General features: G+C 33.5%; 1 protein-coding gene across 10 annotated transcripts in view; it reads left to right on the top strand.

Moving 5' to 3' along the window:
* Epha5 (EPH receptor A5) overlaps positions 1-25,493 on the top strand; it is a 285,266-nt gene that overhangs the window by 255,349 nt on the left and 4,424 nt on the right. For 8 of the 10 annotated variants that reach the window (XM_057771266.1, XM_057771265.1, XM_057771263.1 and 5 more), the window contains 5 exons: positions 1,686-1,747; positions 4,826-5,035; positions 9,907-10,056; positions 14,227-14,420; positions 18,139-18,294. In XM_057771266.1, the coding sequence (XP_057627249.1) occupies positions 1,686-1,747; positions 4,826-5,035; positions 9,907-10,056; positions 14,227-14,420; positions 18,139-18,294 (772 nt within the window). Of the gene's footprint in view, positions 1-1,685; positions 1,748-4,825; positions 5,036-9,906; positions 10,057-14,226; positions 14,421-18,138; positions 19,479-25,493 lie in introns of those variants that run through there. The other 2 variants (XM_057771267.1, XM_057771264.1) reach the window with 1 other exon arrangement.

Raw genomic sequence — 25,493 nt, 5'->3', positions numbered from 1 at the left:
AGAACTGGGTCATTCAGTTGTTCAATTATTATTTTCTTGAGAAAATACCATTCTGATTTCCACAACAGTTTAATAAATTTACATTTAATAAATTTACATTTCTACCAGCTAGGTGCAAAGTTGTCTCCTTTCCCATATCACGGCCAGAATCAGTTGTTGTTTCTTTAGTATTGACTGTTATGACTTGAAATCTAATTGTAAAACAATAATCCTTTATTTTTTTGTCATAATCTTAATTTAAACATAGAAACCAGGCTTTGTCCATATCTGAACTTGATAAGTACTTTTTAACAAGTTTCTTGGGCATATCATAAACTTACTCTTGAATGTTAGTCACTTCTCATTATACCTTCTGCAAGAATGTCAAATCAAGTTTTAATAAAAAAGAATATTAAACTTTAAAGAGGATGAAGAATAGTCTCCTGCCTTTGTAATACTCTGTAACACTCCATTTAAAGAATATTGCTACTAATGTACTTCATGAGAGCATAATCATCTGAGTGAGAAATTAAACTGTACTGTCTTATGATTCTAAATAGTAGTTTTAAATGATCTTAAATGAAAACTTTTCTGTCTATATTATTTTTTCATATGTGTTTGTCAGATTTTTCTATAGCTAAGTTTGCACTTTTATATAGCGTTTTGTATTTAAATATGCAAGCTCTAATTCAGTGTCCTGAACTCATCAATTCCTAACTAAAAAACTCATCTTGAGAATATCATTAAGTTAATGACAATGCTCTTAATAGTTGTATGAAACTCACTTCTGTGATTAACATAATATATATAAAATACAAATAATTGATATAAAAACTAGTCATTTTTTTGTTAGAGTTCTTTTTCTTAACTCAAAATAGTTTAAATCAATGCTTAATTTTACCCAACATACTTTTCATTGTACAGCAAATTGGCATGTATTAGGATGTATAAAACCAAATAAACTGCAGTAGGATGTATAAAACCAAATAAACTCTTTTTCCCCCAAGTTGGTTTTGGTTGTTTATCATAGCAACAGTAAGCAAACTAGGACAGCCCTGTCTCAGGTGAATAAGAGAGAGGTAGAGATTGTACATGGATACTCTTCTAAGACATACACATGAATCTATGTGCTCTTCCACACATGCACACACACATACATGTACATATGTGTGCATTTACATGCATATATCTACATGTGTTCCAATACAGTAGCACATAATTGTTTTATAAAATACAGCACCCGGGAGGCAGAAGCAGGCAAATCTCTGTGAGTTTAAGGCCAGCTTGGTCATCAAGAGCTAATTCCAGGACAGGGTCCAAAAAACAAACTACAGAGAAACCCTATCTTGAAAAAACAAACAAATAAATAAATAAATGGACAAATAAACAAAGTAACTTACTTACTGCTGAGATAAATATATTTGTGCTCAGGAACTCTATCACAGTTTGACACACATCCGCAGTGAGACTGCGAGAATATCTGCTTTAGATCTCCTAGATAAGAATTTTCTGGGTGGTAGTTGTTTGAAAGAGAGAGAAAGAACACAAAGCTGCGGGTGGCAGGAGGTGGGAGTATCCGAGGCTGTTAAAGATGTGGGACAAACCTGATCAAAACTTAGCTAATAAAAGTAAATAAATTAGTAAATTCATTAATGAAAAATGTGGCGCTCTCTGACCACCATTGACAGCACTCTGTTTCTTCCCAGGCAAACCTGTGATGATAGTGACAGAGTATATGGAGAACGGCTCCTTGGACACGTTTTTAAAGGTAAGACGTGGCTTGACTTTAGCTGTCTATGGCCACATGGATTTTGCCCACAGAATGAGGTTAAAATTGAACAACCTTAATGGTAAAGTTTTAAATGGATTCAAAATAAGTTAGCACCATTATACTCTACAATATACTGATATTTGAAAGGTATTTTTTTTCAGAAAACTTCTATAAATGCAATTAAATGGCTATGTAATTTTACATAAGTAAATTCTTACTTTAAATAAAATGAAAGTAGAGATAAAGGAAAAAGAAATAAGGGAGATAAGGAAGAAAGAAAATGAAGAAAATGTTATACAAATACTCGAAATTATGAAATATTTTTATTTATGTTCTGACAGATTCATACATGTACATGATTTTTTTAATCATATTCGCCCCATTCCCATCTCTAAAGTACCTTCCATTCCTACTGAACATTTTCTTCTTACCAGCAAGTTCTGTTCCTAATTCTTTCTCTCATATGTGTATGTGATCACTGTGTTCCATTTGTGTAGCTTGAATAATCAAAGGAGGCAAGTCACTTGTTGGTCATGAACAACACTGCACTTAAGATAACAGTGCCCCCCTTTCCAACAAGTATTAATGGCCTCAGGGAGGAAAGAGGGTTTGTTGAGACCTCCCCTGTCCTTGATAGAATATTGAAAGATGCCATGTTGTGTAGATTCTCTGCTAATGGCCACAGCTGCAGTGAGCTTGTTAGTGCTATGCCCATACCATGTCCAAAAAGGACAGCATTTCATGGCACTACTTCTCATTCTTCGACTCATATATTCTTTTAGCCCCTTCTTTTGTTGTGCACCTTGTCCTTGAGGGGATGATATAGGTATACAAATTTTTGGATGTGTATACTAATGGACAGAGAAAAATGTGTCTAAAATATCCATGCAGATAATTAGTTAAGATGCTAAACTGGAGTCTATAACCATCATGGGCCTTCTAAAGGGGTTCAGTAGAAAAGTCATCAACCAGAAAATATAGCCAATATTGTCAGACATTTTGGGTTTGAGGAGTAAATGAGTTCTATGCATACCTCCCAGTTTTAAATATTGACAACTTGCTTTACTCTGAATAATTTCTTTAAAATGATGTAACATTTTATATATGAGTAACCTATAGTCTGGAGATATAAATTCAATGTAGTGGGTGTTGCTTCTGGTGTGGAAAGATCCTTTTATGAAATTGGTGACAATTTTGAAAGGGGCCTGTGCACGGATCATGGCAGTGTTTCACTTCTACGTAAAGTTTCTGTTTTGATCCCCAACCTGCACCAAAGTACCAGCCTCTTCCCAGTTCACTTCTCTACACTCACAGGTTTTCCAGTCTCTTGGATTTGTATCATCACTTTATTCAAAATAATTCAAGCTATTACTTAAGCCTTATGAGTTCATTTAACTTTGTTACATTAAATGCCTTTGACAAAAACAACAGACTTCCAAGAACTGTTGATATTTTCCCATCCAGTGCTCAGTAATTATCCCTGCTCTCATCCACACTGCAGAGACTCCTGAATTGCCTCGGGCCATTTCATGTTTATTTCAATAAGTTTATCTAGATAGCTTTTAAATTACCTCATTGTATACTCAGTGTTAGCCAAGATGGGCTCTACTTTGCCGCAATGACCTTTGATTTATGACAAAAAGAAGCTACAATGCGTGACAAGGCAGCAATGTGGATTATTTTAAATGACACATGCTTTTTTAAATAGTCTGTAACATGAGGTACAATATAGCATACAATGTTATGCATGCTATGTGCTTAGCACTATTAAGCAAAGAATGCAGATAAGAAGATATGTTTACACTTGAGTAGTAAAAGAACTACCTACAGGAAAAAGAGAAGAAGTAACTCAAAGTAGTATTATTAGGGAATAACACAGTTCAACTATGGATGGTCCATGTTTTCCTCCTTGCACACTATTTTTTCAAATTTAAATATGAACTTATTACTTTTATTACTAGAAAAAAAGAATCTGTTTAAAACCATCAGTGGCATGCAATCTCCGGCACTAGAAGAACACAGAGTGTAAATTAAGCACACCTGAGTGTGTTGGGACAAACCGTTAATGGTGCCACTTGGGTGTGGATGTAGGTAGATCTCTATGAGTTTGAAGTCAGATAGAAGTCAGGAGAAGTAAGTAAAATATATTAAAAATAAATGAATTAGTTAATAGTAATTTCAATTGAATAAAACATAACTTCTCACAATTTAAGTTTTCAAATAATTATTGATATTAGAGAGACACATTTAATCAGAGTTATTATCACATCGAGACCCAAAATGTTTGTCTCTTAAATAGAAGATATAATGACATATTATTTTGTGTGTCTTCTTTATGTCAGTCTTAATCAATATTTTTGGCTTATTCTGTTTAATAATTAAGGATTGCATATCAAATACTTATCAAAAGATAGCACAACTCTAATAAATTGCTTCATGAAACACTCATCATGTCTATTTCTTCTTCCTGTAGTTATTTTCCCATTATATACAATTCCTTATAGAAAATATACTAGAGCCTTTGCCCTGAACATATATATCTATACAACTATGTTAAAACATGTTGGAATATGTTAAAACCCATATTATACACCTATGTTAAAACATGTTGGGGGAGTGTACATTGTTGTACAATTTCTGTTGTATAATTTTTGATAGGCAGCTATATTCAGAAGATAATTAAAACATTATTTATTTATTTGATTGTTTGATGGTTTCAAATATGTATATAATGAATTTTAGTCTTTTATACATCATATTACACTGCTCTCTCAATCTTTATTCATCCACTGAAATTCTCTTTTTAAAGTGCCTCTTTTTAATGTATGCATGTCTGTGCATGTGTATGTGTGCTGCATGAGATTTTTGAAGGACTTTCAAAGTCTTTGCCTGGTTTGACCTGATCAACACAATCAGTTAAATTTGTGGTTTCTTATGCATTCCCTCCTCCTTGAGTAGAAATTACATTTTCATTCTGAAATGTGCTAACAGTAATTTGAAAAGTGAAAGAAGACTTTTTCCAAATTTTACTCCTGTGAATTGTACAGCTTTCCTAACGTTGCACTGTCTTTGTAGAAAAACGATGGCCAGTTCACTGTGATTCAGCTTGTTGGCATGCTGAGAGGCATCGCTGCAGGAATGAAGTACCTTTCTGACATGGGCTACGTGCATAGAGACCTTGCTGCTAGGAACATCTTAATCAACAGTAACCTTGTATGCAAAGTGTCTGACTTTGGGCTTTCCAGGGTACTGGAAGATGATCCTGAGGCAGCCTACACCACAAGGGTAAGATCTAGCAGAATGCATTTTTCACACGCTAGACTAGAAGCATTTAATTTTTAAAGATGTTAAAAGAAGTAGCAAAAAGGGTATTCCTCTAATGAAGTCAAGAGGAGATAGAGGAAATATGGGAGAAAAAGGAGAGAAAATAGAAAATCCAATTCTACGTTTTTTAGTACCAGAAAAATCAAATATTAAACTTAGTTTATAAAATTACTCATATTCCTAGTCTCAGAAATTAATTTATTTTTCTTAGGGATGTTGTGTTGGCTAGATATATGTCAACTTAACACAAGCTATACTCACTAGAGTGAAGGAAGCCTCAACTAAGAAAATACCTACATAAAACTGGACTTCAGGGAAGCCTGTGGGACATTTTTTTAAATTATTTTTATTCTTTTATAATTAAAATTTCCACCTGTCCCCGTTTCCCATTTCCCTCCCCCTCCTCCCAAATATTGCCCCTCTCCCACTCCCCTTTCCCTATCCCCACTCCTCTTCTCCTCCCCCCACTCCATTCCCCCTCCCTCTCGATACTCAAGAGCAGTACAAATTCCCTGCCCTACAGGAAGACCAAGGTCCTCCCACTTCTATCTAGGTCCAGGAAGGTGATCATACAAACAGGCTAAGCTCCCACAAAGCCAGTTCATGTATTAGGATCGAAACCTAGTGCCATTGTCCTTGGCTTCTCATCAGCCTTCATTGTCTGCCATGTTCAGAGAGTCCAGATTCATCCCATGCTTATTCAGTCCCAGTCCAGCTGGCCTTGGTGGGCTCACAATAAATCAGTTCCACTGTCACAGTGGGTGGGTGCACCCCTCATGGTCCTGACTTCCTTGCTCATGTTCTCCCTCCTTCTGCTCCTCATTTGGACTTTAAGAGCTCAGACCGTTGCTCCAAATTGAGTCTCTGTCTCTATCTCGATCCATCGCCAGATGCAGGTTCTAAGGTGATATGTAAGGTATTCATCAGTATAGGATAGGATCATTTCAGGTTCCCTCTCCTCAGTTGCCCAAGGTACCAGCTGGGGACATCTCCCTGGACACCTGCAAGCCCCTCTAGAGTCAAGTCTCTTGCCAACCCTAAGATGGCTCCCTTAGTTAGTACATATACTTCGCTGCTCCCGTATCCATCCTTCCTATATCCTAACCATCCCAATCCCTCAAGCTCCTCCCATCCTCCCCTTCTCACGTTTCTCATCTCATTTCCCCTTAGCCCCAAGCCACCTCACCCGCTAGTTCCCAGTTTTTGCCCGGCAATCTTGTCTACTTCCCCTATCCAGGCGGATGACTATACGATTTTCTTTGGGTTCACTTTCTTATTTAGCTTCTCTAGGTTCACAAATTATATGCTCACTCATCCATTGCTGGTGGGAATGCAAACTAGTGCAACCACTTTGGAAATCAGTGTGGCGATTTCTCAGGAAATTTGGAATCAACCTACCCCAAGATCCAGTAATACCACTCTTGGGAATATACCCAAGAGATGCCCCATCATATGACAAAAGTATCTGTTCAACTATGTTCATAGCAGCATTGTTTGTAATAGCCAGAACCTGGAAACAACCTAGATGCCCCTTCAATGGAGGAATGGATGAAGAAAGTGTGGAATATATACATATTAGAGTACTACTCAGCGGTAAAAAACAATGACTTCTCGAATTTTGCATGCAAATGGATGGAAATAGAAAATACTATCCTGAGTGAGGTATCCCAGACCCAAAGAGAGGAACTTGGGATGTACTCACTCATAATTGGTTTCTAGCCATAAATAAAGGACACTGTGGGACATTTTTTAAATTAGTGAGACTTGAGGAAGGCCCTGTCACATTGTAAGTAGGGCCATTCCTGGGCTGGTAGTCTTGTATTTTATAGAAAATAGGCTGAGTAACCCATGAGAAACATCCCGTAAGCAGCACCCCTCTATGGCCTCTTCATCAGCTCCTGCCTCCAGGTTTCTTCCCTGTTTGACTTCCTGTCCTGATGTCTTTTAATAATGACAATTGTTGTTGAAGCATAAAACAAATAAACCCTTTCCTCTCCAAGTTGCTTTGGCCATGATGCTTTATAATGGCAATAGTAATCCTAACTAGGACAGACACCAAGAAAAAGTATTCTGAATTCATAAATGATGTTGTGTGTGTGTGTTATAGAATGTTTAAAAGTAAAAGAATAGTAAAATACAGAATTTTATATTAAACATGTATGTTTACATGGTGTGTATATAAAGAATGAATATGGTTATATGCACATACAAATTTCTATAGACAGTATTATTGGGATATTTAATTTATCTTTACTATAGTGTTTTCTACTGTGATATAAATTAAAATTATTTTATTCTTCATCTCAAGAGTTTAATTGTTGGAAAACAAGTTTCATTTTTTAAGTTTTTATTTTCTGGAGGGATTAAAATGTCTCACTACTTGATTTACAAAGTATAAGAACTATTAAGCCTAAGTCTATGGAAAACTGGTTATTACTCACAGTGTAATAGCTATCATAAATATGCAGCTTACAGAAAGCTAAATAACTGAAATAAAATAACTGGAATAACAAAGTGTAAGATTACTGAGGAGAGCAGTGACTGATGTTATAAAAGGAGTTTTCTTATAAAAGGAATTTTCTTTACGATTTTAAATTTTAAATTGAATTTAATTTGTGTTAAAATTCAAAAATTAATTGAATTTTTAAGAAAACCTTTTAATAAATGTTTGAAATATTTTGTTGGATATACTCAACTTCAGAATTATTTGTAGGCACAGGGATTTATTGTATGTTCCTTCTCTGTACAAATGAGCTAATTGTGTTCCAATGTAGAAGAACACTTTTGTCACCTCTAATTCTTAAATCCATGCATTTAATGTCTCCTTATTAAATTCTTCTATAAAATTGGTAGTCTAATAAAAAGTTCTTTACTATATTATATGGTTCGATAGTTCCAGTTTGACAACTTTGACTTGTGGCACATGGATTTGGAGGGATTTATACCATGATGCAGAGCAAGAGTAATTTGTTTAAGCAACCAAAGACTTCCAAAGGTCATCTCATTAAACCAATGAATTAATTGATGTGATATTTCTACTTTCCCACATCTAACTATTACAGCTGTTATTTCATTAAATAAAACCTCTATTAAGAACTCTTTCTGGGTTACAATTGCACTTAATAAAGTTGGCGTAAGAAAGATTGAGGTTATGGAAGGTCTATTGCTGCTGTGATGAGAGACTGTCTTAGGTAAATAGGAGCAGCTATCCCAAGGCCCTTGCTACTGTGTTATACTGAAGCACCAGTGGAAGAGCCAGGGATCCTGATACTTTCAAGCCTCCCTTCTAGAAATGGGGTGTGAAAGTGGTAGAAAATATAAGTAATGAGACCTATCAGGTAAGTGAGCCTCAGAAGTTAGTGATGCGAGCATTGTTCCAATGAACAGGAGAACAATTTAGAGCTGACACTCAGCAGAATCAATGAACTACAGTCTTGAAAAGGCAATTTAATCACATGTTGAAGAACAAGACAATTCACCTCCAATCCAAAAATTCAGGGTACCAAGGCAATTAGACTGCTGCAAAACCCAGTCTCAAGGCCAGCCTGAATGACAGAGCAAGATTCTGCTTCAGGTAGCAAAGCAGTAAAACTTATCCAAGGCCCTGAAGAAATGGTTCCATTGTTAGGAACACAAACTGCTCTTATAAAGAATGTCAGTTAGGTTCCAAATAGCACATCAGGCAGCTTAAGAAAAACCTAAAACTAGCATCAGAAGATGTGGGAGCATCTGCCAACACCTGTACTCATGTGCATCCCCATATATATATGGGGAGATGTGAAAAGAGACTGCATGCTGTCAAACTGATATATATTTAAAAATAAAAATAAATCTAAATACAAATAAAAATGATACCAAAGAAAACAAGCATATTACAACTCTGTGTGATGCAATGTTTTATAATTATTATTAGACAGAACAGTTTCCAAAAAAAATTCCGGTAATATTACCATATGTGCGCATGTGTTTGTGTGTGCATAAAAATATTTAGCCTAAATTTTATCCCTTTTCAAATTTCAGTTATGACATAAAACTTATTTTCTTATATATCTAAAAAGTTTTCCTAAAAAGTTTATGTCTCTTTTCTTGTATGCTAATGTTTTCACTATTCTTTCTACAAAATAGGTTTGTGTGAATTAATCTTTTGGTAAGAAAATCTGTCTCTCAATATATATTAGCAAGTACATGAAAAAATAACTGTAAAATGTGATCTTTTTGAGTACCTACAATTTTTTGAGTAGTTAAGCAATGGTGTTTCTTAGGTTCAATATTCTAACTGATAAACACTAAAGTATGGGGTTAAGCTAAGAGGTGGATAATCAAGCCTTATAGAAATAAAACAATGTCGAGGAAAAGTGACCTTTTAGTTTTCAGCACGTAGAATTTTCCTGCTTGTCTTATAAACTGTTAAACATCCCAGGGTTTCATTGAACAACAAGTCATGCAGAGTATTTGAGTCCTTTACTTTTACAATGCTGAGCGTTCACCTTATTGATGTGCCCGAGTGCCTCCCCCCCTCATCAGCTCTGCCATCCTGAGCACTCTAATTGAGATGTAGGTCCTGTATGCCTTCCAAGAGTCAAACAGAATTCATAGCAGAAACCTTCCCGACAGCCAATTAGTTGTTAGTCTACAAGTGCTCATGGGTTGGGAGATGTGAAAAGAGACTGCATGCTGTCAAACTGATTCACTTAAAAATGTTACATCTCTTTCTAGATCTTCTCAAAGAAACCGCAGTGTCCCTAGATACCCTTGAAGTATACTAATGTATATGTATGCACATATATATTTTATATATATACATATATATGTACATGTGTTTTTAATTTTAGGGAGGCAAAATTCCAATCAGATGGACTGCCCCAGAAGCAATAGCTTTTCGAAAGTTCACTTCTGCCAGTGATGTCTGGAGCTATGGAATCGTTATGTGGGAAGTTGTATCCTATGGGGAGAGACCCTACTGGGAGATGACCAATCAGGATGTAAGTACAGGGATTCTCTTTTTCCCTCAAGTTGAGAATGAAACGCTTTTTTCTCTGAGTCCAGGCTCTTATAGTGTTTTAAAATTGTGAAAACGATAGTCACTTGGAAAATGTAAAATGCTTCGTTTACCTTTTGGTACATTTGTTGCTATGGAAATAATCTTTATGTGAATGCTAAAAATGAAATGAGGTAAAGGAGCATAAGTTACAGTTGGGAAAAACTTTTCTCTTTTGCCAAGTAGGTATAGTTATACCACAGTGCTGTTCCACTTGGTTTATGTCAGTTTTGTTCTCAAAGATGAAGAAGGAGCGGCCATCTAAGAATGAATGCTGAAATCTAATCTTTGAAATGAAAGATGAGCTATATTGCACTCATAACTGATAGAAGTAAATATTCTTCTAACAATAAAAATATAATTAATGTTTAGAATTATATAATTCTAACATGAAAAGAACCACACTAAAGAATTTTCTTTCCAAGTTCAAATGCTTACATTATGATTCCTAGAGCAGAACTGTGGCCTTTGCTTTAATCATTTCCCATCATTAATATTCAATACACTCTCTTTGAGTCTGGATCATATTAAAATTTGATATTTTTCCCTCTGATAATAACTATAAAAGTAGCTAGGAGCGTTGAACCTGCAGAATGTACCATATACACTTTACCAATGAATAACTCTTTGTAAACCAGCATACTGAACAATTTTGACTCAATAATGTATTTACTTGAAACATATTTTTTTTCTTTCTCCAATTGTTTTTTATATCCCAACTCTATAGCACATCCTTTCCCTGTACATACCCTCAGGGGCTCATAGGCAGATACTATGAGTTTGCAACTCACTTTGTTTAGAATGGCAATCACCACACAACCATCAAATCTGACTTTTGAAGCACAGCCAAAACTACATCTCAGGTATATTTCAAGGTATATTTTCCAACTGTAGACCATGGAAACCCAAATTGTGTGAATAATTAATAGGTTCGTCCTGGCTGAGCAGCATGGCAGCAATCAGCAAACTCATTGGCTGGAGCTGCAGCTCACAACTCACATCCTAAACCACAAATATAACCAAAAATACACACTGGAGATGGCACCAGTCTTTTGGCGCCTCAAAGTCATTCTTAAACTCCCAAAGACACTGCCGTCTTTAAAATCAAAAAGCAAGTTACATGCTTCCAATATATACTGTCACGGAACAGACATTGTCAACCCAAAAGTGAAGACTAGGGCCATAGGAAGGAAATAGTCTACCACACAGGACCAAAATACATCTGGACAAACTCCAAATCCTATATTCCATGTCAGTGCATTTAGATGGATCTACCTTTGCTGCTTCACTGCCGACGAGATGCATCACTGTGGCTGATTCCACTCTCTGTGTTCAATTTCCTTGTCAGATGTTTAGTGGTGCTGGCATGTTCAACATCGTGGGGTCTCCAGTCACATCCAGGCTTCATGCTTGCAGCTTAGGCAGTGGCCTGTTTAGGCTGGGACTGCCGCGTCACACGTTGCCTGGCCCTAACAGTTCTCTGAGGAGATCGATAAGTAGGAAGCAGAAGCAACAGGGCAATGGCATGAGTCTTTTGAAACCTCAAAAGATGCTCCCAGTGACATACTTCCTGTAACAAAGTCCACCTCCATTCTAATCCATCCCAAATAGTTCTTCAAGTAGGGGACTGAATATTCAAGGCTAGAAGCCTATGAGGCTATTTTCACTCAAACCACCACAGCAGGTGAAGAAGAGAGGCCTATTTCCTTCAAGGTTCTAGAGGCTGAGAAACCCAAACAACATGCTGTCAGGTCATCTGGTATACAACCTTCTGGTTGCAACAAAGTTTAGTAGAGAAACAGGGAAAACTGGAAAATACCCCAAAGATGAAACATTCTGACATAATTATTTTTTACTAGATTCTATTTCCTGGAATACATTCATCTAGCAAATTGTAACAGTGAGGGTAGAGCTTCCAACACATGAGCCTCTAAAACTCAAAAGTCCAGAGATAAAACCACTGTATTTAATGTAAAAAAAACCAAAGAGTTAATTTAACTTATGCAGGTCACAATTATATAGAGAGACAGGATGCTCAGTGCAAAATATTTTAATTTAAATTTTAATTTTTTTAGAATTTTATACATGAGAACTATATTTACATCATTTATACCAGTCCCTTTGCCTTTCAATTTCTATGTCCCAACATACTCAATCTTAAATCTATGACTTCTATAATTATCTTTGTTATACATATACACTAAAGATAAATAGAACAATTAAAAACATTGAAAGAATAGAATGCTACAAATTAGATTAAGTTTTAAGTAAAATTTTGCTGAGTTTATAAAATTTAATGATTTAAATGATATACCTCTATGTTGGCCAGCTAGGGTACTAAAGATAATAGCAGTAGTAGTATCTTATAAAAAATGTAAAGTAAAAACAAGAAAGTAAGTAAATTAAGTCCCTTTAAGATATCAGGGCAATTTGGTATTGTTAATATATCTTTTGTCACATTTGACATCTTTCGATTTTTTTTCTAAGCTTTAATTGGGACTTATTTTGTAATCTATTGTTTTTATTTTTCATGATGCTTTTGCCTTAGTGCATCAACTTTGTACATTTGTTGAAAATACTTTTTTGCACAGTTTGCCTTTTGATTTCTATATTGTTTTGAAGTTAAATAGGTTAGCTAAGGTAGAAGGCTGCTTAGGTCACTTCTCTGAAATATTCCAACTATTTTCCAGACACTTTCACAATCCTTGAGCACTTATATTTTTCTGCCTGCACTTTCTTCATAGAAATATTTTTATTAATATCTTTGGTAGATAGAAACTAGATAACCTTGTACCAGTTGGATTCACACACATTGTGGTCTGTCTATTCCCCAACTTACAACAAATAAAAAGAAATTCCAGGTTAAGCCTAATAATATTTACTTCCTTCATAGTTGTGCACTTCAAGATAATAGAAATTCCTTCTTAATATGATGCGTTTGAATTTGTATCTGATATCCATTTCCCCTATAGTCCTGCGTCATATATGCTTTGTAAATGTATAGTTATTTCTTCCTTACTTTCACCATATTTGATCATGTCAACTACTTTATTCTGAAGAGATTGCCTTAACTTAAACACCTGAAGATTTTTTTTTGTAAATTTTTTACTGATTTTATTCTACAGTTTGTTAAATAAACCTAAATTGTTTGAGGTATAACACATTTGAATCTGCTAAAGGTAATTTATAGTATTTTTGAGAAACATATTCATTAATAATATTTTGGGATATTTTCATAAATGAGTGAAAAGGCCATTGAATTGTTTAGTAATGCAAATAAATATTTTTCTGTATTTAGATATTTCGATGTCAGTAATAGTAATATGTTCTTATCCCCATAAATAGAAAATATTCATATATGTGTTTAAAGTAAATATTCCTAATGCCTGTGCCAGTAGATACTCATTTCAAATTCCTGACAGAAATCCAAAGATAATAATAAACCGTCAGACCTTGACATTATTAAATGATACATGAGACAGTTATGCTAATTTAGCCTTTGACTTATCCATCGTTTTCCATCCAGAATTCTCTTTTGAAATGAAATTGCCATTTTAGTACTTTGAAATGTGACTGTATATAATTATAAAAAAATATTATATTTTCAGAGGAATTATAGAAAATATAATCCTTATTTAATACTAGAATGCAAGAATAAATAAAACATGATCTACTTTTTGGCGATTAGTTTGATAAAATATCCTTAACCAAGGTTATAGTTAAACCTCATCTCAAGTTTGGTTTTTATTTTGTTCTGTTTTCTTTGTTCTATTTTTGTTTTTATTGTTTGGCACGGGATTTCTTCACAAAGTGCTGGTTAAAGATCTAATTACCTCTGCCTCCCTAGGGTTGAGGAAAAAGGGCATGGACCATCACTACCATTTAGTTTTTAACATGTGAAAAGGGCCTAATTTTTAATGGTGTATGTGATAGTCCCTTCTTTCCTATTGTCTTATTTTGTAGCAAATAAAAGTGGTCACGGTTTACAAAAATAGTGCAGATGGTTAGTACTGCAAACATATGAATACAGATGGAAATGAGAAAGAGGAAATTTCTCAAACACTTCCATTACATTAGTGGTATTGTGGACTCATTCTGTTTTTGCTTTGTGCAGGTGATCAAAGCAGTGGAAGAAGGCTACCGCCTGCCAAGCCCCATGGATTGCCCTGCTGCTCTCTATCAATTAATGCTGGATTGCTGGCAAAAAGATCGAAATAGCAGGCCCAAGTTTGATGAAATCGTCAACATGCTGGACAAGCTGATACGAAACCCAAGTAGTCTGAAGACACTGGTTAATGCATCAAGCAGGTATAAGGCCAGACTTGAATAATTTTTCCAGAGTATATCTGACGAAGTTGATATAATAAATGTTTCATTAAGCCATTTATGTATTACTACAGGAATCTGTATGACAAATTATTTAACTATAAACTTTCATGATATTTTCCTCTTGAAACAAAAAATGATAAATGGAATTTATACCTAAAACATCTTTGCCTAACCTATTTGTGTGATATGTCATTGTCAGAAAGAGAGTACATGCTTGCTACACTGAAATAGCTTTAGAAAATAAGATCCAAATGTTTCTAGAGCATAGGTTCAGGTAGAGAAATGAGATTATAGGAGCTTAATTAAGCCCCGATGCATTTTAAACTAGCTATCTAATAGTAACAACACATACATTCTTTAGAATATATTTTAGTATTGGTTATTAGCAATGGTTGTATTGTGGCATTCAGTTTATGAACATTGATGGCTGATAGGACTCTTTGCCTTTATCTGGTTGTACAGAGATATTTGTTAATAATTTATTATTTGGTTTGAAGAGTTAAAACTGGTAAATGAGTAATTTTGTGGAAAATATGTACAAGCCAATAACCATATTTTCTACTTTTCTGAATTGCAATAATAATGTATTTAAATAACATTGGATATTTGCAAAGTACTTTTTTCTCTTTAGCAGAAAAAAATTACCAAAATATTCCCAGTAATAAAAATCAAGTTGGTTACAAATTAGAAAATTTACTAAATTGTTGCCTTCAGTGTATTTAATGCCATTGTCTGTTTTTTACAAGAAAGGAAACCATGCTAGTAGCTGAAATGGCTTTCTATTAGAATGAATTAAATGAAGTTGTTTACTTATGATGAAGTTACATAAATTCAATGATTTTGATGCAATGCTTGTTTGCTAAGTATTTCAACATAAGTCAGAAATGAACCCTAAAAATCTGGTGAGGTATTTTGAACTTTCTATACTAACAGCTGGAGATTATATCTCCTTAGCAATTATTCCATATGTTTTCCCCTAAATATACTTTTAAATTCCTTATGGTGATGTACAATAGTATTAAGTCTGTCTCTAATCTACTCATTTGAATGATGCTGAGGTGATTGTCCAAATGAATCTAAGGAAAGGTGATAATTAAAAAAAAACTTCTAGTGTTCTAAATCATATTGAGTTTTCCTTAAGCATCTTTCCTTATTTTCTTAAATATGGTGTATAAGATTTTTTATATATAATTTATAGAATTTAACATATTAGGCTTGTGCATAGAGTAAGAATTCAGTATGTACTATTCACTACCCATCTTTAATTAAACAGTCACATACAACAACTAGTTCTGCAAGTAGTTTGCTCTTGGATATCATCCACGCCTACTTATATTACAAGATTTGATGAATCCAATAGCTATATAAATAATATTTGAATATCTTATTGTAGACAGAAGATTCTGTTCTGCCCCGTCCCACAGTTGTTCAGTTCCAAAGAAACACACAGAGTCTTATATTAATTATAAACTGTTTGGCCAATTAGCACAGGATAATTTTTAACTAGCTCTGGCAACTTAAATTAATCCATACTTCTTGTCTATGTTTAGCCACATGGCCTTGTACCTTTTCTCAGTGCAGCATTCTCATCTTCCTTCCTCTGTGTCTGACTGCTGACTGCATCCTTGCCTTTCCTCTTCCCAGAATTTTTCTAGTCTTGTTGCCCCACCTATTCTTCCTGCCTGACTACTGGTCAATCAGTGTTTTATTAAACCAATGCAAGTGATGAATCTTTACGGTGTATAAGAACATTCTCCCACAGCATCTTAATAGTTCCTTAATATTTTTCATTTAATGATCTTATTTTCTAAACTCTATTGAACTCTCCCCAGTGGTAATATTCTTTAGACTTGACTATTTACAAAATTTTGAGGATTCTATAATTTAATATTCAGTCAACTCTTAGCTCATTTCCTTGTCTCTATATATTTTTAATAAATTACTATAAAACTTTGATTAATGACCAGAGATCAGTAGATCATTCAACAAATATTATATTTTCCAGTTTGTTTTAGGCTGTGATTTAAAATCTGAAGACAGCAGGTTTAATCCAGCAGATCTTAGATATTCTCCCTTTATGGAGCCTGTATACTAGATAATGAGAGAGAGAGAGACAAAATCAAATCATCATACAAATACAGCTTGTATTTGTTTCTGTACTGGAGAATGAGAGTAGAATTCCAGATAACATAGAGTTTATAGTGTTGATCTGGTAGAGACATGAAGATGTCTTTTATTTTAATTTACATTTTTTGATCTTAAAATACAATTACAATTACATCATTTTTTCCTTTCCTTTTCCTCTTCCAAATCCTTCCATGTACTTCCTCTAGGTCTCTCTCTAAAATTCCCCAAATTCATGACCTGGACTTCTTTAATTGCACCACGTCTGTGTGTGTGTGTGTGTGTGTGTGTGTGTGTGACTCCATGTTAGCATTAATGTAGGTTTCATCTTTTCCCAGGTCTTGTTTAGACTACCATATTGTTGAGAGTCTATGGGTATAGCTTTCCTAATATTTCTAGGGGGCACAATCTCACAAAAGAATTCTCTTATGATTTTTCTGTCTCCTCTTCTGCAATGTCCCAAGAGTTGTGTTGAAGATGTGCCATTTGGTATTGAGCACCATATGATCACTCGTTCTCTGAATTTTGATCAGTTGCGGATTACTGTAATGAACTCTTTGCAAAGAGAAGTTTCTTTGATGAAGGAAAAGATCTATATTTTTCTATAAGTTTTAATATTTGTAATGCAGTTAGTAATCATGCTGCTTTCATAAAATGGCAGTTATTATTTGTACTCTAAGATCCACGATCTCATTAACCCTGAGTAATTGGGTAGTCTTCCAGTACCAGGGATGATTTCCCATTTGTTGAATTAAATCCAATTAGAGAGGTGATGATTTCTACCATGATGTTAATATTACTACTGCTGCACACATAGTGAGTGTTATTGTATAATGATGGATATTCTGTAATTCACTGGCATCATCAATTGTAGGACTATCGACTGCCTCCTACCCTTGCATGCTTCCCTGACTTTCGGCAGAATGAGACTTTCAGATCAGATCATGTTTGATCCTTCAGGTTCTGTTTCAGAAGTGCATGGTGCCTTTAGTCATACAGATTTACCATGAAGGTTTCTTAAATGAAGTTGGTGATAAATGGAAAAGAACTGATCAAATATAAAACTTTTAAGTTATATGGATAAAATGTACTATGATAGACTGTGAGGGAAAATGAACACAAGCAAAAGCTGGACTATTGTATCAAATACTGTAACTGGAAACAATAAGTTGGTAGAGGAAAATGAATTTTATTCCGGCTATGTTGAATTCACGTTTGTATGAGAAACCTGGAAAACTCAAAACAAGGTTATGGCAAGCTGGAGATTAAAACTTTACATAATGAATTTAATATAATTTAATGATATCAAAAATGAACAATGAAAACTATAATTTTTTCACAGAAAATTTACTAATTTCTCTATTATAAGCCCAGATCCACAGTCTACCATGAAAGTCTAAAGGTTATTTTTGTTTTTCCCCACTTCTATTTTGAATTATTTATTATGCAAGTGATTGTATATTTCCTTATCATTTAATTGTCTCAAAGATTCTTTGAATTTGACTTAACATTGTAAGTACAGATCGAAATTCTTCATTTGTTCCTTGCAATATTTCTGTTTTCTGTGTTTTAGGGTATCTACTTTGTTGGCTGAGCATGGTTCTCTGGGGTCAGGGGCCTACAGATCAGTAGGTGAATGGTTGGAAGCAATCAAGATGGGCCGGTATACAGAAATTTTCATGGAAAATGGATACAGTTCAATGGACGCTGTGGCTCAGGTTACCTTGGAGTGAGTAATTTTTCTGATCATTTTTACATAAATGTTGGGGCAAGAAAAGTATATGCAGACAAAGGAGTGGATGCAATCAAGGGAAAGCAGTTAAGCTGTGTCCTTATGTGACAGTTTTCAAAGAAGCCTCATCTTTTTTAGCCTGTATTATTAACAGCTGCATGGTTCATGCTTCCTGTGACCAGTAACTTTGCATTCTTGTGCATCAAACAAACAACATTTGAGTATTTGGATAACTGGAATTATAACTTCATGGCAAAGTACTGGTCCTTTATGTTGTGGAAAATTATGTTTCCTTGATGAGTTTTTATACGGATACTTATGTTATATGAATGTAAATATAAAACAAAAGAAACTGTAAGCACAATTGGTGTGGTTAGTCCTGTGTAACAAAAAACAAAAACTGAAAGAACATACCCCTAAATGATGGCTTTCTGCAGTAAATATCCAGGTAACGGCTTAAACCAAGTTTCTCTGGCAGGAAGCTCATTTAATATCCACATGGTGCAACTTACATTCTTGAAGTCTCAGAATATGTTAGAGCCTGCCTCTGATGTGTTGTTATTTGGTACAATCTCAGTGGAACCAATTGTGCCCTTTTCTGTTTGCACGTTTAAGATACAATTTAATAAATCCTATTAAATAAAACTCACTAGAGTTAAGTATCGAATTGTTTAAGGCTATAAGTCATTTGTACTTTATTATATACTCTTTATGTGTAATTATTTTAGCCTAATCATTATTTGTGAAATTAATAGTCCTATCATTGTGGTTCCATCTAGATTAAATCTAAATTAATAATGTTTTAACCTGTCAAATCATGATAACTGACTTCACATGACCTGTGAATTTAAAGGTTAAAATATTGCTATAAGAATTTTAAAAGGTTAGGATGTTCTAAGTCACTAAACCACCATCTGCACTTCATCTCTTAATGTAATATCGATACTTAGTGGTTCTGTAGACATCCTTAGCTATCATTTTGGCTTGTTTGATTCATTCAATTCATTGATCATCACCACAAAAGGTAACAGGGTACCATTACTTATTATGGACTAATATCACATCACTGTCTTCCTTCATACTGATAACTAAACATACCTAATATCACAACCACTTGACTTGCTTTCTTAGTTTACTTAATCCCATTCTCAGAGTTACTATTAAATCACATCTTGAAAACATGAATGTTTTGTCCATTATTTATTGGATGCTCAAGAAATTCGTTTGTGCTGTAGTTAAACAGTGTACTAAAATATATTCCTGATGATTTAAAACTATTTTTACATAATTACTATTTAATTTTTCAGTAAAAATGGTCATTTTAATTTATTAAAGTCATTTGTCATTTTATATTAAAATGATACTGTAGGTATTTCTTCTACCCAATGTCAGATTTCTTGTAAATACATAATAAAATTATTTGCATTAAACAATGTCTCTGTTTTTATTAAGAGAATATATATCATATATATAGTTAGCTCTGTCTTAGTTTTCTTTCTTTCACACACAATTATTGTTACAATACATGGTTTCCTGTTTATTTTTAAATTTTATTTTGGTGAGACTGTTACCTTCCTGTGGGTTGTTCTATTTCTTGGGGACCTCAAATAGTAAAAATTTATCTAATATTATTGTCCCATGGTTTCACTTTCCTGTTTATTTCTGTAACATTCTAAAATCTCTTCAGTATGTGTGTACTTTCTCAGGTCCTAAGAGTCCCTTCTAGCTTCTCATAACTGTTCCTTTGTTAAGTTTCCCCTTTCAATTTACCTTTCAATTCGTTTACTGGAAACAGGAGAGTAAAGTCAAAGAATTTTGTTGTATGTAAACTGTTTCAAATTAATGAGATCCATAGTCATTACTATAATCATTACTGAAAATTGGGCCTGTGAACTCTATCTCCAAAGAAGATAAATTTTTAGAGAGCCTGACATTATTAGAAGCAAATTCTGTTGTTTAATATGATTCTTTATGACCACAGTGTACCTAGTTAGTATGCTTTATTTGTCCAAGTATCATTTTAAGTTTAATACAAAATAAGGAATCATCAGTTGCTTCTTTGGTCAAGGATTAAAAAAGTTAATTTGTACAGTATTTTACCTTAACATAGAGAAATAAATAAAACTGTCCTACACTGAGAAAAAACACCCCCCAAAATGAGGTCATCACACAACTAAGTACATGCTCTTGGACAGCCTGATGATACCTTTGGATACCTGGACATACCCAATGTCTAAATATTAATTGTATCAATCCTTTGAAAGACTGTAATAAGATAACACAATGTTATTCCTGGAAGCCAATAAGGGACTGACATATTTATAACTATGTAAATGTTTAGAAAAATGTTAAATCAACCAAAAAAGCAAATACACAAACTACTGTACATAAAAATTGTGTTTTACTGCTTGATAAATTTGAGTGTATATTAAGTTTAAAAATATAAAGATTGAAAACAGTTCTCCTTTTTATAACCATTGCTTCAAAACTACCTTAATAATTGTTATTTTGCTTTTCAACTATTGGCCAGTACATATATGAAAAATAAAAAATGAAGAACTCACATGTCTTGAAATAAGGCATATTCAATAAGAATAGCTTTGAACTTTCGATGTTTCTGCTTGTGCATGTCTTCCTTTCCCAAACCACATTATTCTGTCTGTATACAGTAATGATATTTGAATAGTTGTTGTATAAAAAATGGCAAGACTCTAATGTACAAGTGCAGTGAGTTACTGTTGACATGGGAAATTGTGAGCTGAAGGCAAATGGTTAATTGAAGCTAAAAATTTCAAGTAAGAACGTGCTCAAAGTTGTTTTGTAAATTTCTTTTTAGGCCAGTGCTGTCAAAACTTGGTTATTCAGAAAATGAGCAAAATCCAGTGAATTTAAATATTATACCAATTTTCTGTAAGCTGAATAAATTCCTGTAATAGTTATAAGGATGGTGTCTTATGATTCTAAAACAGCAGTTTTCTAAATCTGCATCCCAAATTTGTGAAGACTGACTCAAATAGCTTCACCAACCTGTGAAGGAAGTCATTAAACATAATTTAGTATGTTCTCAAGGCATGCATAGGAGAGCTTGCTATTCTCTGTGCTGTATGCATTTAAACTAATATTCTGAGGGTAATTTTTACAAGGTCCCATCTTTACAAAATGATTTAATATTCTCTCGATAAATATATTTGCCTTGAACAGTACCTAATAAGTGGTTATTCATATTTTTAAAAGTTAACCAGAAAAAACAGAAAGCACACAGCTCCATTTTAAAACTGATAAAACTATAATGTTGTGTGGTTGAGTGAATGTTCATTAATGTTCCATGTCCCTTCTACTATCAAGCCAGTGAAGATGAGGTTTAATCCCACTAAAAATGCTAAAAGGTATAAAACACAATGGAGAATGAGCAAGGAGATTCTCTCTCTCTCTCTCTCTCTCTCTCTCTCTCTCTCTCTCTCTCTCTCTCTCTCTCTCTCTCCTCCTGTCTTGCACATACACACACGAGTGCATCATATCCTACATAATCAAGAAGGTGTCTCCATATATATCAGGCACTTTTATTCTTTAACTTGTTCTCTTACTTCAGAATCACAATATACTGAGTGTTTTCTGTTACTTCATGTCATGGAATAATGTTTGAAATATAATTCCAGCAATGGCACCACATTACATGTACTGATCTTCTAACACATGTCAATGCTCAGTCTTCGACGTCCCTTTCTCATCATGTTTGGCTATGTAAGTTTGCTCTTAAGGGTGCTGTATCAGTGCTAGAAACATTCTCATGTGTTGTTCAGATTTCAAGAGGTTACCATGCAATGTAATGTGTATAAAGAGGCTACAGCTAAAACTATTCAAACATGGCATGTCTTAGATGCACAGTTAAACAGGACAAAATGTGTAGCCTTAACCATCAAAAATTGTTTCCTTCCAAAAGTCACTGTACCAGAGTGGAGTCATTTCCTTGTCACATGCAATGTAATTATTATTATGAATCTGCCCACTTTAGATATATAGAAGACAGTAAAATAGAATCTGTTATGATTGAGAGTTGACTTATTGGCTAAAGTACTTTCTGAGCTGTCATGAATTCAGATACCCAATACCCCCATAAAAGCCATATATGGGAGAAAGTGTTTTTAAAGACTTTTTTTTGTGTCAGAGACAGGCCAATCCCAGGGTATTCACTGTTCAGTCTATCTGCAGAAGCAAACTCTAGGTTCAGTGATGGACCTAGTTCAATAAGTGAATGAATAAATGAATGTAAATAAGGTATATAAGCAATTTAGGAAGATACCCAGATGTCAGCCTCTGGTATCCACATATGTCTACAGAGCTGAGTATAGATATACATATGTCACATGCATAAACACAGGAACATGTGAGTATATGTGCACACATATGCACCTATTTTATGTGTTTTTAACCAGAAAGATTAGGACAAATTTAACTTAAAATCTGTATGAAAGTTTCTAGCTAAGTATGATTGTATACAACTTTAATTCTAATACTTAAAGAGAGAAAATAATTTTGACTTTCATAATACAAACTATGTAACCATATTCAGTAATCAAATGCAATTCTTCAAAACATTCCTTTTTCAGCATAACATATTCTATATATTGACATTTTAGATTTTTTTGTAATCAATAGTTTTTGGACAACTAAATTATAATTGTATCAGCTTTAGCAAAACTACATATATAAAAAATATGCCAAGCAAATGATTAAATGTCATTCGTTCTAAGAGTCACAATGTGACGCAAACATATATACACAGACAAACCCTTCAAAATAAAGTGTTACATGGAATAGTCCATGTCGTTTGAGTTGGAAAACCAATACATTTGGGGTTTTAAGACATTGCAAGAAAATGTAATTGTTATCTTTTAAATGTTGCTTCTACTGATTACATGAGTAAGTATGAATTATGTAACTTAAATACATATGCTATTTAAATAAAGATATGCCCTTGGAATTTGGATGTATCACTTAGAATTTTACAATACATTGGACAAAAATAAATTTTAAAATATGATTTCTAATCTCAATTTAATTGTTTTTACTAGAAACTGATTTTTCTAAGCTCAAAATTGAATCCTTTATGTCCTTGCTGTGATCTATACTTTGCTAGGAAACATCGATAAACATTCACGTTACAATTTTTCATAAAACATATAGAACGATCAGAATTACCCAGCAATGCAAACTATGTTTTAATGTAGATTCAGTATACAACTTTAGTCACAACAACAACAAAATGTGTTCAGTTCTTCGGGGATTTTCCATATTCAATTATGCTTTCAGTGCTTCATTTTTTTCGTATTTATTTATTTATTTATTTATTTATTTATTTATTTATTTTTACCGAAATCACCCTTAAAAGCAATGAGAAATTAAAGTTTGGATTTAAAACTTTGGTTTCTGGTTTTAGTCCTACGTCAAATGCCTACTGATGTGTTCTACAGATGAGTGATTTAAATTTTCCAAGTCTATGTTTCTTTGTCCATAAGGTAAAAATTTGTTAAATTATGTGTTACCATTAAATACATTACAGTACAAAGAAACTGGATGATTATTAATTAAACATCACTGGTTATTCTTACATTTAATGATGTGGTTTTCAATATGGAAAGTGTCTCCATTAGGAACTCATCACTGTCTAAAGAATTTTGTCACGTCACAATGAGGAGTCTACCCTTGTATTCTAGTATCTGTTCAACAGAAGCAAGGAAGGCTATTAAGTAACCTACAATAAATAGAGTAGCCTTTAATGGCTTAGACTCACCTAGCTAATGTCAAGCCTGGGAATGCCAATTTAATTTGAAAGAAATACGGCCAAAGTATTTTTATTTGTACTTTAATTCTCTCTTATCTATTACTGTGATAACAATGGTGTCATTGTTTCTGAGTGCATTTCTACTGAATCTATATTTTGTTGATGCTTTTATTACAAACCTCATCAGTCATTATTATTTTTATATAGTTTGATAAAATTTTGTAATTAATGTTAATATCCACCTTGTAAAAAAGAAACATTTTACTGTCATAAGTATGAGTGATATCTTGGTTGTTTCTCATTTCTAAAATTCTCATAAAAATTCAGAAACCGTAAAAAAGACAAGCATTATAAAAATCTTAGTAGATGATTCTTTCTAAGGCCGACAAGGTTGAAGCCAAGGTGTTCAATCTTCTTCATAGGAGAGACATTGTGTTGCCTGAAAATACTGTTTTACTTATAATCTTGTCTTTGTCGTTACTCCTATTGGATAGCTAAGAAAATTAAAATTAAGACACTAAATACAAAAATGGAAATTATTAGATTAATGTCTTTAGCAAGGTGATTTCCTAAGGAATTCTAGACAATTAGTCACTTAGAATTGTGAGTTATAAGTTAATTTTTCTTATAATTAGTTCATAAAATTTTCCAAATATGTGAATTGATTGTATTTGCCCAAAAGCTATTTTGAGGAATAATTTCTTTTTAAAGTCTGTGAAATGGCATTTAAAATTTATATGCTTGTTTTGGGTGCTCCATAAGATGAATTTAGAAATACAAACATTTTAAGATTTCTTTTGTATAATTCAATTATTTTTGTATAGTCTTCAGAATTCTTCTCTAAATGTCAAAAGAAAATAAAAGCTGATGTATGATTTGGTAGAAGATGAAACTCTGGCACTTTGAACCCAAAGTAAAAAATGACACAAACTTTGTTACAAAAACACTGAGAATGATTATTGTGTAAGGCTATCTGTCATGTATGATGGCTGCACGGAATGAATCAGACTCCAAAATACTTCAACTTTCAATTGATAAGGTTTTAAAATCTAAATTACATTTTACATTTCTTTTAGCAAAAATACTGTTTGATGTTGTTTTAGGATCACATTTTCAATGCTGTTTAATGAAATTGTACTTACTGTATTTAGAACTGATTAGTAAGATATATACATTTATTTTTAATGACTATGTACCATTTAAATTAGGGTTTTCATCTGCAGGGATAAATGTGTACATTTTTTAATGAAAATAGAATCTTTTTAAGTTTTAGAACACACTTTGAAAACCGGACTGTGACTATCTAAGATTGTCACTATTTTGTGTTATTTCCTTCAAAACATGTGCCCCTTTGCCAACGTGAAATATTGAAGTGTGCTACAAAATGAATCAATACATACATCCAATGTGTGCT

The sequence above is a fragment of the Chionomys nivalis genome, chromosome 6 (assembly GCF_950005125.1).
Source record: "Chionomys nivalis chromosome 6, mChiNiv1.1, whole genome shotgun sequence".
Classification (NCBI taxonomy): domain Eukaryota; kingdom Metazoa; phylum Chordata; class Mammalia; order Rodentia; family Cricetidae; genus Chionomys; species Chionomys nivalis.
The sequence above is the reverse complement of the archived record's forward strand: the minus strand, read 5'-3'. Positions and strand labels throughout refer to the sequence as shown.